The following is a 15314-nucleotide window of genomic DNA, read 5'->3' on the forward strand; positions in this document are numbered from 1 at the left end:
TGATGCATGTCGCGCCGTTTGTTGTGACCAGTCAAGTGTTGTTAATCCTTGGCCACATTCACTTTAGTAATGCCAGAACATACTAATTATTACTTTCATTTTAACATAACGACACATTATCAACTACTTAATAATATTACGTTTTAACATACAACTGTCTTATTTTAATTTTATTACCAGAAGTAATTATCGAAATATTACGATTACAACAGTGTATAATTCACAATTTTTTCGCATAAACGTGGAATATGGCTAAACGTACGAAATGTACTGATAAATATTCACTTTGCCGATTTTTATCAAACTTCTCCCCTTTCTTCTGAGAAGGGAGAAGTTACTTCTCCTAAGTTTTTCAACTAGATTAGGGCCTGTGAACATTCTACAAGAACAGATGCCTAAAAATCTGTATGAGTTGGAGGCGGGTAAAACAGAAATATTATTACAATATTTAAATTATATGAACATCCTTTAATTTCTTTCCACAAACACGAAGGCCTCAACATGAGTACAACGATGGAGAGGAAAGGGATAGGGAAACGTGACTAAAATATTTAAATTATTTGAACATCCTTTAATTTTCTTCCACAACGACGAAGGCCTCAACATGTGTATAATGCTGAAGAGGAAGGGTATATGGACACGTGGCTAAAATATTTAACTTACTTGAGCATCCTTTAATTTTTTCCACAAGCACAGTCGCCTCCGAATCTGTATAATGTGTGAGGGGTGGGGGACTGGGGGGCCTCAACATGGCCTGTTGTAGCCGCTCCTGGTGTCGCATTTCTCGCATCAACGCTCGTTCCTGACATTCGTACTCGTACTGGTCATCGCGCGCGTTGGCGTAATCCACGTGAATGCGACCGGTATTCGCCTTGTCGTCTTTATCATCAATTTTCATACGGTAACCTGTAACAAAAACAACATTTCAATCTTCATATGGTAGACTGCAACAAAAACAACATTTCAATCTTCATACGGTAACCTACAACAAACAGCATTTCAATCTTCATACGGTAACCTGCAACAAACACAACATTTCAATCTTCATATGGTAATCTGCAACAAAAACGAACCTTTCAATCTTCATACGGTAACCTGCAACAAAAACAACATTTCAATCTTCATACGGTAACCTGCAACAAAAACAACCTTTCAATCTTCATATGGTAAACTGCAACAAACACAACATTTCAATCTTCATACTGTAACCTGCAACAAAAACCTTTCAATCTTTATACGGTAATCTGCAACAAATACAACATTTCAATCTTCATATGGTAACCTGCAACAAACACAACATTTCAATCTTCATATGGTAACCTGCAACAAAAACGAACCTTTCAATCTTCATACTGTAACCTGCAACAAAAACGAACCTTTCAATCTTCATACTGTAACCTGCAACAAACACAACATTTCAATCTTCATACTGTAACCTGCAACAAACACAACATTTCAATGTTCATACGGTAAACTGCAACAAAAACAACATTTCAATCTTCATACGGTAAACTGCAACAAAAACAACATTTCAATCTTCATATGGTAAACTGCAACAAAAACAACATTTCAATCTTCATACTGTAACCTGCAACAAACACAACATTTCAATCTTCATACTGTAACCTGCAACAAACACAACATTTCAATCTTCATACTGTAACCTGCAACAAAAACAACATTTCAATCTTCATATGGTAACCTGCAACAAAAACAACATTTCAATCTTCATACTGTAACCTGCAACAAAAACAACATTTCAATCTTCATACGGTAACCTGCAACAAAAACTAGACTAGAAATATCGCTGATCAAGATTTTAAAAACAAAATGTTCCCTGGATTTCTGTGCAATTAAAATTTCTCACCTGGAATAAACTGGTTTGGTATTAAAAGAAAACAATTTGTTTAATTTTTTTTTTTTTAATTCTTGATATACAATTGCTGGTCTATCTAGCACAATTATGAAAGAATGCGACACCAACCCGATATAAAGAGCGCTTTACCACTAAAGAATGTGACATTAACCCGATATAAAGAGCGCTTTACCACTGAAAGAATGTGACACCAACCCGATATAAAGAGCGCTTTACCACTGAAAGAATGTGACATTAACCCGATATAAAGAGCGCTTTACCACTGAAAGAATGTGACATTAACCCGATATAAAGAGCGCTTTACCACTGAAAGAATGTGACATTAACCCGATATAAAGAGCGCTTTACCACTGAAAGAATGCGACATTAACCCGATATAAAGCACTTTACCACTGAAAGAATGCGACATTAACCCGATATAAAGCACTTTACCACTGAAAGAATGCGACATTAACCCGATATAAAGAGCGCTTTACCACTGAAAGAATGCGACATTAACCTGATATAAAGAGCACTTTACCACTGAAAGAATGCGACACCAACCCGATATAAAGAGCACTTTACCACTGAAAGAATGCGACATTAACCCGATATAAAGAGCACTTTACCACTGAAAGAATGTGACATTAACCCGATATAAAGAGCACTTTACCACTGAAAGAATGCGACACCAACCCGATATAAAGAGCGCTTTACCACTGAAAGAATGCGACATTAACCCGATATAAAGCACTTTACCACTGAAAGAATGCGACATTAACCCGATATAAAGAGCACTTTACCACTGAAAGAATGCGACATTAACCCGATATAAAGAGCGCTTTACCACTGAAAGAATGCGACATTAACCCGATATAAAGAGCACTTTACCACTGAAAGAATGCGACATTAACCCGATATAAAGAGCACTTTACCACTGAAAGAATGCGACATTAACCCGATATAAAGAGCACTTTACCACTGAAAGAATGCGACACCAACCCGATATAAAGAGCGCTTTACCACTGAAAGAATGCGACACGATATAAAGAGCACTTTACCACTGAAAGAATAACCCGATATAAAGAGCGCTTTACCACTGAAAGAATGCGACATTAACCCGATATAAAGAGCACTTTACCACTGAAAGAATGCGACATTAACCTGATATAAAGAGCACTTTACCACTGAAAGAATGCGACACTAACCCGATATATAAAGAGCGCTTTACCACTGAAAGAATGCGACATTAACCTGATATAAAGAGTGCTTTACCACTGAAAGAGTGTGACACTAACCCGATATAAAGAGTGCTTTACCACTGAAAGAATGCGACATTAACCCAATATAAAGAGCGCTTTACCACTGAAAGAATGCGACACGAACCTGATATAAAGAGCGCTTTACCACTGAAAGAATACGACATTAACCTGATATAAAGAGCGCTTTACCACTGAAAGAATGCGACATCAACCTGATATAAAGAGTGCTTTACACTGAAAGAGTGTGACACTAACCCGATATAAAGAGAGCTTTACCACTGAAAGAATGCGACATTAACCTGATATAGAGTGCTTTACACTGAAAGAGTGTGACACTAACCCGATATAAAGAGCGCTTTACCACTGAAAGAATGAGACATTAACCTGATATAAAGAGTGCTTTACCACTGAAAGAGTGTGACACTAACCCGATATAAAGAGAGCTTTTTCCACAGAGTCCTGGAACTCGAACCTGACGTGTGCGAAGTTCTTCTTGCTGATTCTCAGGTTGACAATGTTGCCGCACTTCTCGAACACCTCTGTGAGGATCTCCTCCGTGACGGTCTCCGGTAGCCCACCCACGAAGATAGTCCGACAGCCCGGCGGACGCTCACGCACACTGCGAGGGGCAGCGTCTGTAAAGAATGAAAGAAAGAAAGAAAGAAAGTGTTTTATTTAACGAAGCACTCAAAACATTTTATTTTCGGTTATATGGCGTCAAAATATATGGTTAAGGACCACACAGAGGAAACCCGCTATCGCCACTTCATGGGCTACTCTTTTCGATTAGCAGAAAGGGATCTTTTATATGCACCATCCCACAGACAGGGTAGTACATACCACGGCCTTTGAAATACCAGTCGTGGTGCACTGGCTGGAATGAAAAATAGCCCAATGAGGATCGATCCCAGAACGACCACTGGGCTGTCCCCCCCCCCCCCCCAATCTATAAAAAATTCCATAGAATTAAATGTCTAGCCTACCATCAGGGAACATTTCTGTTCAGTATCGCGTCACAATTCGCTACGCACTTTTCCAGAGATCACTACACAACTTTAAAATATTAAACTGTAGCTGCTAATCAATTTTCAATTAACAATAGAAATATTGTGAATCAAGATTTCGAAAAGAAATTGTTCCCTGTACTATAAACATTATCAGCATACTTATAAACCAAGTTCCATTAACCTATAGTCCGTCACACAGCGAACACCTTTTTTCATGGAATTTACTCCAAGTTATTCATTTCTGAGCCGATTGTTTTCTAAATTAGACACAAGAATAGTATTTTTTTTAATTTTCAAAACACTTACTTTTCTTCTTACGTCAAACCAATCTGGAATTATTTACAAAAGATTTTTTGTTAAAGGATGAGATGGACAATAAGAATATTTTTTAGGCACTGCGAAAAAACAAATCCTGACAAATTATTTTTTGTCTCTCCTCAGTTGAAAAATGGGTAAATCGCCATGATAGTCAAGCTTGATCTATAACTGTACATGAAAACCTATATACCAAATTTCAGCTCAATATTTTGAAGTATTGCAGAAAAAAAAACGTCTAGTAAACTATATGTGTAAACTAATGATGACTATACAAACTTTGTGGTGGCGGGTAGAGGACACATGACTTCAAGGTTATTACTTCTCTCTCCGGGGGCGGGCCCATCATCGTCATGTTCATCATGGAGGGGTCCATTGTGCCCATCGGACCCATCATGCCATACTGAAAACAAACACACACACGTTGGTTATCAGACAATTCTTGGAGCCATAATGAAAACAAAACACATGTTGGTTATTAGGCTTTCTCGGACCTACAATGCCATACTGAAAACACACACACACACACACACACACAAACACACACAGTTGGTTATCAGGCTTTCTCCGACCTATCATGCCATACTGAAAACAAACACACACATTTGATTATCAGGCTTTATCCGACCTATCATGCCATATTAAAAACAAACACACACATTTGGTTATCAGGCTTTATCCAACCTATCATGCCATACTGAAAACAAACACACACAGTTGGTTATCAGGCTTTCTCCGACCTATCATGCCATACTGAAAACAAACACACACATTTGGTTATCAGGCTTTATCCGACCTATCATGCCATACTGAAAACAAACACACACAGTTGGTTATCAGGCTTTCTCCGACCTATCATGCCATACTGAAAACAAACACACAGTGTTGTTTATCAGGTTTTATCCGACCTATCATGCCATATTGAAAACACACACACACAGTTGGTTATCAGGCTTTCTCCGACCTATCATGCCATACTGAAAACAAACACACACAGTTGTTTATCAGGTTTTATCCGACCTATCATGCCATATTGAAAACACACACACACAGTTGGTTATCAGGCTTTCTCCGACCTATCATGCCATATTGAAAACAAACACACACAGTTGGTTATCAGGCTTTCTCCGACCTATCATGCCATACTGAAAACAAACACACACACACAAAGTTGGTTATCAGGCTTTATATGACCTATCATGCCATATTGAAAACACACACACACACAGTTAGTCATCTGGCTTTCTCGGACCTATTGTGCCATACTGAAAACAAACACACACACACAGTTGGTTATCCGGGTTTATCCGACCTATCATGCCGTACTGAAAACAAACACACACAGTTGGTTATCAGGGTTTCTCTGACCCATCACGCCATACTGAAAACACACACACACAGTTGGTTAACAGGCTTTTCCCGATCTATCATGCCATATTGAAAACAAACACACACACACACAGTTGGTTATCAGGCTTTCTCCGACCTATCATGCCATATTGAAAACAAACACACACAGTTGGTTATCAGGCTTTCTCCGACCTATCATGCCATACTGAAAACAAACACACACACACACACACACAAAGTTGGTTATCAGGCTTTATCCCGACCTATCATGCCATATTTAAAACAAACACACACAGTTGGTTATCAGGCTTTATCCAACCTATCATGCCATATTGAAAACAAACACATACAGTTGGTTATCAGGCTTTATCCAGCCTAACATGCCATATTGAAAACAAACAGAACACACACACAGTTGGTTATCAGGCTTTCTCCGACCTATCATGCCATATTGAAAACAAACACACACAGTTGGTTATCAGGCTTTCTCCGACCTATCATGCCATACTGAAAACAAACACACACACACAAAGTTGGTTATCAGGCTTTATCCGACCTATCATGCCATATTTAAAACCAACACACACAGTTGGTTATCAGGCTTTATCCGACCTATCATGCCATATTGAAAACAAACACACACAGTTGGTTATCAGGCTTTATCCGGCCTATCATGCCATATTGAAAACAAACACACACACACAGTTGGTTATCAGGCTTTATCCGACCTATCATGCCATATTGAAAACACACACACACACAGTTGGTCATCAGGCTTTCTCGGACCTATCGTGCCATACTGAAAACAAACACACACACACACAGTTGGTTATCCGGGTTTATCCGACCTATCATGCCATATTGAAAACACACACACACACAGTTGGTTATCAGGGTTTCTCCGACCTATCATGCCGTACTGAAAACAAACACACACAGTTGGTTATCAGGGTTTCTCTGACCCATCACGCCATACTGAAAACACACACACACAGTTGGTTAACAGGCTTTTTCCGATCTATCATGCCATATTGAAAACAAACACAGACACACACAGTTGGTTATCAGGCTTTCTCCGACCTATCATGCCATATTGAAAACAAACACACACAGTTGGTTATCAGGCTTTCTCCGACCTATCATGCCATACTGAAAACAAACACACACACACAAAGTTGGTCATCAGGCTTTATCCGACCTATCATGCCATACTTTATCCGACCTATCATGCCATATTTAAAACAAACACACACAGTTGGTTATCAGGCTTTATCCGACCTATCATGCCATACTGAAAACAAACACACACACACAAAGTTGGTCATCAGGCTTTATCCGACCTATCATGCCATATTTAAAACAAACACACACAGTTGGTTATCAGGCTTTCTCCGACCTATCATGCCATATTGAAAACAAACACACACAGTTGGTTATCAGGCTTTCTCCGACCTATCATGCCATATTGAAAACAAACACACACAGTTGGTTATCAGGCTTTCTCCGACCTATCATGCCATACTGAAAACAAACACACACACACAAAGTTGGTTATCAGGCTTTCTCAGACCTATCATGCCATACTGAAAACAAACACACACACACAAAGTTGGTCATCAGGCTTTATCCGACCTATCATGCCATATTTAAAACAAACACACACAGTTGGTTATCAGGCTTTATCCGACCTATCATGCCATACTGAAAACAAACACACACATTTGGTTATCAGGCTTTATCCGACCTATCATGCCATATTGAAAACAAGCACACACAGTTGGTTATCAGGCTTTATCCGGCCTATCATGCCATATTGAAAACAAACACACACACACAGTTGGATATCAGGCTTTCTCTGACCTATCATGCCATACTGAAAACAAACACACACACACACACACAGTTGGTTATCAGGCTTTATCCGACCTATCATGCCATATTGAAAACACACACACACAGTTGGTCATCAGGCTGTCTCGGACCTATCGTGCCATACTGAAAACAAACACACACACACACACAGTTGGTTATCCAGGTTTATCCGACCTATCGTGCCATATTGAAAACAAACACACACGTTGGTTATCAGGCTTTCTCAGACCCATCATGCCATACTGAAAACACACACACACAGTTGGTTATCAGGCTTTCTCAGACCTATCATGCCATACTGAAAACACACACACACACATTGGTTATCAGGCTTTCTCCGACCCATCATGCCATATGGAAAACAAGCACACACAGTTGGTTATCAGGCTTTCTCAGACCCATCATGCCATACTGAAACAAACACACACGTTGGTTATGAGGCTTTCTCAGACTTACCATGCCATACTGAAACAAACACACACAGTTGGTTATGAGGCTTTCTCAGACCTATCCTGCCATACTGAAACAAACACACACGTTGGTTATGAGGAATTCTCAGACGTATCATGCCATACTGAAACAAACACACAGTTGGTTATCAGGCTTTCTCCGACCCATCATGCCATACTGAAAACACACACACACACACGTTGGTTATCAGGCTTTCTCCGACCCATCATGCCATACTGAAAACAAACACACAGAGTTGGTTATCAGGCTTTCTCAGACCTATCATGCCATACTGAAACAAACACACTCAGTTGGTTATCAGGCTTTCTCAGACCTATCATGCCATACTGAAACAAACACACACAGTTGGTTATCAGGCTTTCTCAGACCGTTTATGCCAAACTGAAACAAACACACGTTGGTTACGAGGCTTTCTCAGACCTATCATGCTATACTGAAACAAACACACACGTTGGTTATGAGGCTTTCTCAGACCTATCATGCCATACTGAAACAAACACACGTTGGTTATGAGGCTTTCTCAGACCTATCATGCCATACTGAAACAAACACACGTTGGTTATGAGGCTTTCTCAGACCTATCATGCCATACTGAAACAAACACACAGTTGGTTATCAGGCTTTCTCAGACCTATCATGCCATACTGAAAACACACACACACACACGTTGGTTATCAGGCTTTCTCCGACCCATCATGCCATACTGAAACAAACACACACAGTTGGTTATCAGGCTTTCTCAGACCTATCATGCCATACTGAAACAAACACACACAGTTGGTTATCAGGCTTTCTCAGACCGTTTATGCCAAACTGAAAGAAACACACGTTGGTTACGAGGCTTTCTCAGACCTATCATGCCATACTGAAACAAACACACACGTTGGTTATGAGGCTTTCTCAGACCTATCATGCCATACTGAAACAAACACACACGTTGGTTATCAGGCTTTCTCAGACCTATCATGCCATACTGAAACAAACACACACGTTGGTTATCAGGCTTTCTCAGACCTATCATGCCATACTGAAACAAACACACACAGTTGGTTATCAGGCTTTCTCAGACCTATCATGCCATACTGAAACAAACACACAGTTGGTTATCAGGCTTTATCCGGCCTATCATGCCATACTGAAAACACACACACACACACGTTGGTTATCAGGCTTTCTCCGACCCATCATGCCATACTGAAACAAACACACACAGTTGGTTATCAGGCTTTCTCAGACCGTTTATGCCAAACTGAAAGAAACACACGTTGGTTACGAGGCTTTCTCAGACCTATCATGCCATACTGAAACAAACACACACGTTGGTTATGAGGCTTTCTCAGACCTATCATGCCATACTGAAACAAACACACAGTTGGTTATCAGGCTTTCTCAGACCTATCATGCCATACTGAAACAAACACACAGTTGGTTATCAGGCTTTCTCCGACCCATCATGCCATACTGAAACAAACACACACAGTTGGTTATCAGGCTTTCTCAGACCTATCATGCCATACTGAAACAAACACACAGTTGGTTATCAGGCTTTCTCAGACCTATCATGCCATACTGAAACAAACACACACAGTTGGTTATCAGGCTTTCTCAGACCTATCATGCCATACTGAAACAAACACACACACACGTTGGTTATCAGGCTTTCATAATTTGAAGGTATGTAATAAAAACAAAATGGACCATAAATGCTCCTAATATAGTCTGTCCGACAGGGAACTTTTCATGCTATGGAATTTACTACAAGTTATTGGTCACAAAAAAATGTGTTTTTACTTTTATTATTCTTCTTATGTCATACCAAACTGAAATTATTTACAAAAAAAACAACATTTTTGCAGGTGATGGGATGGACTATATGTAATTACATTTTTTATAATCTTTAGAAATTCAACACTGCATTTCATGTACTTTGACAAAGTTTAAACAGCAATTCTCTTACTATAAACTTTCTAAAAAAAAAAAAAAAATATCCTTTAATTTCCAACACTTTAGGTACATAATTTTACCTTTCGTACCCTCTGGCAGAAGCCATGGTTATCTGTAAGCTTTAAGTTGTATTAAAGACAACTGTTTCCACGATCATCGGGCCGATGTTCAGAATTTTAATGCTTAATATTTATCAAAATATAAAAATTTAGAGAGACCATCCTGCATTTATAGCCATTAATTAACAAATAATCTACTGGCATTGTAATAAATCTGAATAATAAAATCTATGAAGATGATCACACCTGATTCATAGCCATGGGCCCCATCATCATCATGTTTGGGTCCATGTTAGGCCCCATCATGTTCATCTGTGAGCTGGGGTCCATGCTGGGCCCCATCATGTTCATCATATTCATTCCATACATGTCTTGTGCTGGCATCATGGCCCCGCCCTGCATGTCAGCACCCTGGGTGGTCGTGCTGGAGGGAGTGTCATCTGTTAAAACACACAGTACAACCATTAAAACAATCATGAATATCAAGCATTAAGAGATTACTGCCAGAGCAATACATATTCCCTAACTGGGCTCCAAGTTCAAAGGCCATAACAAACATGGATAAATTCAACTTTTACAGAGTTGTGGCCCTCGAATAAAAAAAAGTGTTTTATTTAACGACGCCACTAGAGCACATTAATTTTTTTTATCTTATCATCAGCTATTGGACGTCAAACATATGGTCATTCTGACCGTTTTTTTTAGAGGAAACCCGCCGTCGCCACATAGGTTACTCTTTTATGACAGGCAGCAAGGGATCTTTTATTTGCGCTTCCCACAGGCAGGATAGCACAAACCATGGCCTTTGATGAACCAGTTATGGATCATTGGTTGGTGCAAGTGGTTTACACCTACCCATTGAGCCTTACACTCACTCAGGGTTTGGAGTCGGTATCTGGATTAAAAATCCCATGCTTCGACTGGGATCCGAACCCAGTACCTACCAGCCTGTAGACCAATGGCCTAACTATGACGCCACCGAGGCCAGTAAATTCCACTAAGAATCAAACTTGATCTGGCTAGAACTATCCAAAATGGGTAAATCCCTACGAAAGTCAAAATTGATCTGTAAATGCAGAGAAGCCAACCCTAGTTGGAGAGTCATAGGAATCCCACCCACCCACCCACCCCCAAAATAGGAATGTTATCGGTGATGGCTCGGGCGCGTTTTTCAATATTTTGGTAAAGTCAAATTCAAGACCTTATCCAAATGGCAAACATCAGGGCTGTTAAGAAGACCGATTGCTAGACTGGGTTTATTCTATATCACCACGCTTGCTATGCTCGCTATTCGGAATCCTAAGTTTAAAGAACAAGGGAGGAAAACCCACGATTGTTGACGGTGAAGAGGGACAAAAGTTCCATTTCTCTGGTGTTAACAACATTTGTGCCTTTCAAAATACGATCCAACAAAAAATATGTGAAATTATGATTTTCTTTCTAAAAATCGGTATTTTGAACAAGACAATTGTAATAGCGTAATCTATGCTTTAAATTCGTAATGATTCCGCCAAATTCATAATAGTTGGCATCTCTGTAAATGTACATGAAAAAGCTATAAAAAATTTCATCTCAATATCTTGAGACATGAGTATAATAATAAAAAAATATATATATTCCGGGAAAAAACCAATATATATATATGGGATTGTCGGATATGAAACCTATATACTACCATTAAGTGGGACCAGCAGTGGACTAATAAAAGACATTTAAAAAAAACTAAAAAAAACAATCTCTTGATTTTTATATAAAATATTTTCCTGAAAGTGATATGGCAGCTCCTTAATCATTGAAATTCGTTTAATTTCCACCTCCACATTCCAGTCCTTGTTTTCCTGTGTTCTGACATTGTTAAGAGGATCCTATAAGCACCTACTAGGCCAAAAAAAAAAAATCTTTTGTTTCCAGTCACCCGACCGACCCTAAATTTTGCCACCGACCCTGAACTTTTTTTTTTCTGCTGGGGTGGGGTAGGGTGGGGGGAAGCGCACAGAGAAGTTATGGTCGCGGATCGACAAAGCAGACGACAGAAGTACTACAGTAGGATAACTCTTACATGTCAGGATTTGTCAGGGGAAAGCACTCTTGAGAATCAAAATGACGGCAAGTTGTGTACAGTTTGCGTTAGCCGCCAGGGTTGAACAATGCACCCATGTGAAGGAGGGGTGAGAATTATCAGGGCTTTTGCGTCAATGTGTCGAGTCAGTGACGTTTTCCATACAGTGCGCCCAGAGATACAAGAGGGGTTTTCCGTCAAAGCTATAGGCAATGGCTATGATTTAGACTGGGCTCTCACTGTAGGCGATCTCGCCTCAACCTTCAATTTGAATGCAGTCCGATTCGTGTGCACAGACGATGCACGTGAAGATACAGCACGTGCGTCAACATCGATAGAAACACCACCTGATGCTTTCAAGTTGCTTATGATGGCATCCTATGACCGCAATTTGCCTCCAAAGAAGACAAGCAGGTAGGCGCAGTGATACTAAAAAAAACTTGTTGAACACCGACTTGATACAATAAATTAAGTAGTACACACACATTCACAGAGCAAACTGCCTATATGAAAGTACAAAAGAATGATGTCATGTGATTTCGGTACAGTTATAGCATCTGTCCGCCACTTGTCAAAGTTCCTTATCAATGCTACGCTTCACTTACGTTTAAAAATAGTCTTCAGCAATTACCAGTGTTTCACGCCTTCACGGTCGTTAGGTCTAATTCAGCAATCATCTACTGATCGAGTTGGATGAATCTGTGAAGTTTCTGTGCAATCATCTATTGACCAAGTTGGACAAATCTGTGAAGTTTTTGTGCTATCATCTATTGATCAAGTTGGACAAATCTGTGAAGTTTTTGTGCAGTCATCTACTGACTGGATAAATCTCAGAACGTTTTGTGCAAACATCTAATGACCAACTTGGACGAATTTGTGCAGTCATCCTCTGACAAAACTGGACAAAGCTGTGACGTTTCTGTGCAGTCATCTACTGACTTTTATTGGTGAAAGGAATAGTTTGAACTTTTTTAGTTTTCCTGTCTTTTGAAAATGGCATGTGAAACTTAAAACTGACATTGACAGTGAGATTGTTTTTATTTCTCTCTGGCTGCAAAGAGTAAACTAAGATTTTTCAGACAGCTTGCCTTCATGTCTTTCATCTTGAGACTGAGTTTTTCTCTGGCAAACACATTTAAGGTTGAGAACCTTTCTTTGAACTATAAAAAAAAAAAAAAAAAATCCTACCTACCTACCCTACTTTTTTTGGCCTTTTTACCTGAAACAAACTTCTTCTTTTTTTTTGGCCTTATCCTCTTCATTAGTTAGAACCTTGGGTTAGACTAGTTGTATTAGTGACAAGGATACCAAGCGGGTCAACAGAAGTACACTGAGAATGTAATCATGGAAAAAATTGAATAAAAAGGTTTGGGGCGGGAAGTAGGTCAGAGGTTAAATCACTCGCCTGATCGATCCCCGTTGGTGGCCCATCAGGCTATTTCTCGTCACAGCAAGTGCACCGTGACTGGTATATCAAAGGCCATAGTATGTGCTACCCTGTCTGTGGGATAGTGCATATAAAATATCATTTGCTACTAATGGAAAAATGTAGCTGGCTTTTTGTCTAAGACTATATGTCAAAAATTACCAAATGTTTGACATCAAATAGCTTATGATTAATAAATCAATGTACTCTAGTTCTGTTTAAAGTTACCATTGGAGCATTTTGATATATTAATCATCAGCTAGTGGATGTCAAACATTTGGTCAACGTGACCCACTACATTTTTCCAATAGCAGCAAGGGGTCTTTTATATGTACTTTCCCACAGATAGGGCAGCAAATACCACAGTCTTTGATAACTTTGGATGGGAAAAAAACGTCCGAGAACTGAGCAACTGAAAGGATCCAATCGTTTGACCCTTAGGTGAGCATTACTGACTGGGCTAGATACCATCAGAAGACTTAGTCGGAGAAAACCGACAGATCAGTTAAAAACTGATTGATACACAGGAGAAATTAAAAAGTTTTGATATTTAGACAATGAGAAAGTGGCATGCATGAAATATAATCAATGTAAAAATATGAAGAAAAAAAAAACCCTTTAATTTTCAGTATATTTTAAAACTATGGCTATTTAAAATGGAAAGGAATGTCTGTTTAATTTATGACAAATTTTAAACTAGGAGAAGTGAGGAAAAAGAAAAAAGAAGAATGGAAGGGGCTCGGAGTATGAAAAGGGAGGGATACAAAGTTATACACGTACCTTTCCCAGACCCATCATCATATCGAAGTAGTGGAGGTTTGTTCTTGTTCATGTTGAATGCCAGTGGCAGGTTGTTGCTAGCTGGATCCATTGATTGTACAGGACCAAGTACACCTGAGAAAAACATAGAAATAATTAATGTCTTTTTTTAAACCCACAAAATGTGTCTTGCTAATGAAATCAGGAGAAAACAAAATATAATAGACAGCGGAGTTTAAACTTTAGTTTATATCAACCAGGTTGTTTGCATGTTTTTTCTAAGCAAACCATAAAGTATGCTTAATCTGTCAATTGTGTAAATTGACAAATTGATTAAACGTGATGTCAGCATGCAAAATGTAAATCAAAAAGTTAATTATTTTAATTTACTTTTTTTTTTTGTTTCATCAAAATTAAAATTGGGCAAGTAATTTTCAAATCCACTGGGAATGTCTGAAATTTGGCCCCGAAGCATTTTTGCCCCAGTCAGTTCGCCACCAACTCATTACCAGTTAGTCCCCAATGAATTACCAGTTTGACCCCACAAAAAAAGAAGAAGGAAGCAACATAGGGTTTGGTGTTTTTTTGGCACAAGAGGCTGATCAAAATGTTGTTTATTTCATTATTAAAGTATATTTACACGAGGTAGGGACAGTGAATACCACTTACACAAACAAGAAGAGGCCACTAATACTATCAAAGAAAGGAAAGTGTTTTATAACATGTATTAATATGTTAACTGTAATTACTATATGTGTTACAGATTATTAAAGTATATTTACACAAGGTAGGGACAGTGAATACCACTTACACAAACAAGAAGAGGCCACTAATACTATCAGAGAAAGGAAAGTGTTTTATAACATGTATTAATATGTTAACTGTAATTACTATATGTGTTACAGATTATTAAAGTATATTTACACGAGGTAGGG

General features: G+C 39.0%; 1 protein-coding gene across 1 annotated transcript in view; it reads right to left on the reverse strand.

The window, feature by feature from the left end:
- The window catches only part of LOC121370972 (ecto-NOX disulfide-thiol exchanger 2-like), a 40481-nt gene extending 25973 nt beyond the window's left edge, over positions 1–14508 (reverse strand). Inside the window, exons 1-5 of the mRNA XM_041496544.1 lie at positions 14401–14508; positions 10382–10575; positions 4719–4842; positions 3546–3752; positions 664–906 (exon numbers count right to left, since the gene is read on the reverse strand). Of these exons, the coding sequence (XP_041352478.1) occupies positions 664–906; positions 3546–3752; positions 4719–4842; positions 10382–10575; positions 14401–14491 (859 nt within the window). The 5' untranslated portion in view covers positions 14492–14508. The remainder of the gene's footprint in view (positions 1–663; positions 907–3545; positions 3753–4718; positions 4843–10381; positions 10576–14400) is intronic.
- Positions 14509–15314: the final 806 nt, after the last annotated feature.

Source organism: Gigantopelta aegis, chromosome 1 (genome assembly GCF_016097555.1).
Source record: "Gigantopelta aegis isolate Gae_Host chromosome 1, Gae_host_genome, whole genome shotgun sequence".
In the NCBI taxonomy this organism is placed as follows: Eukaryota; Metazoa; Mollusca; class Gastropoda; order Neomphalida; family Peltospiridae; genus Gigantopelta; species Gigantopelta aegis.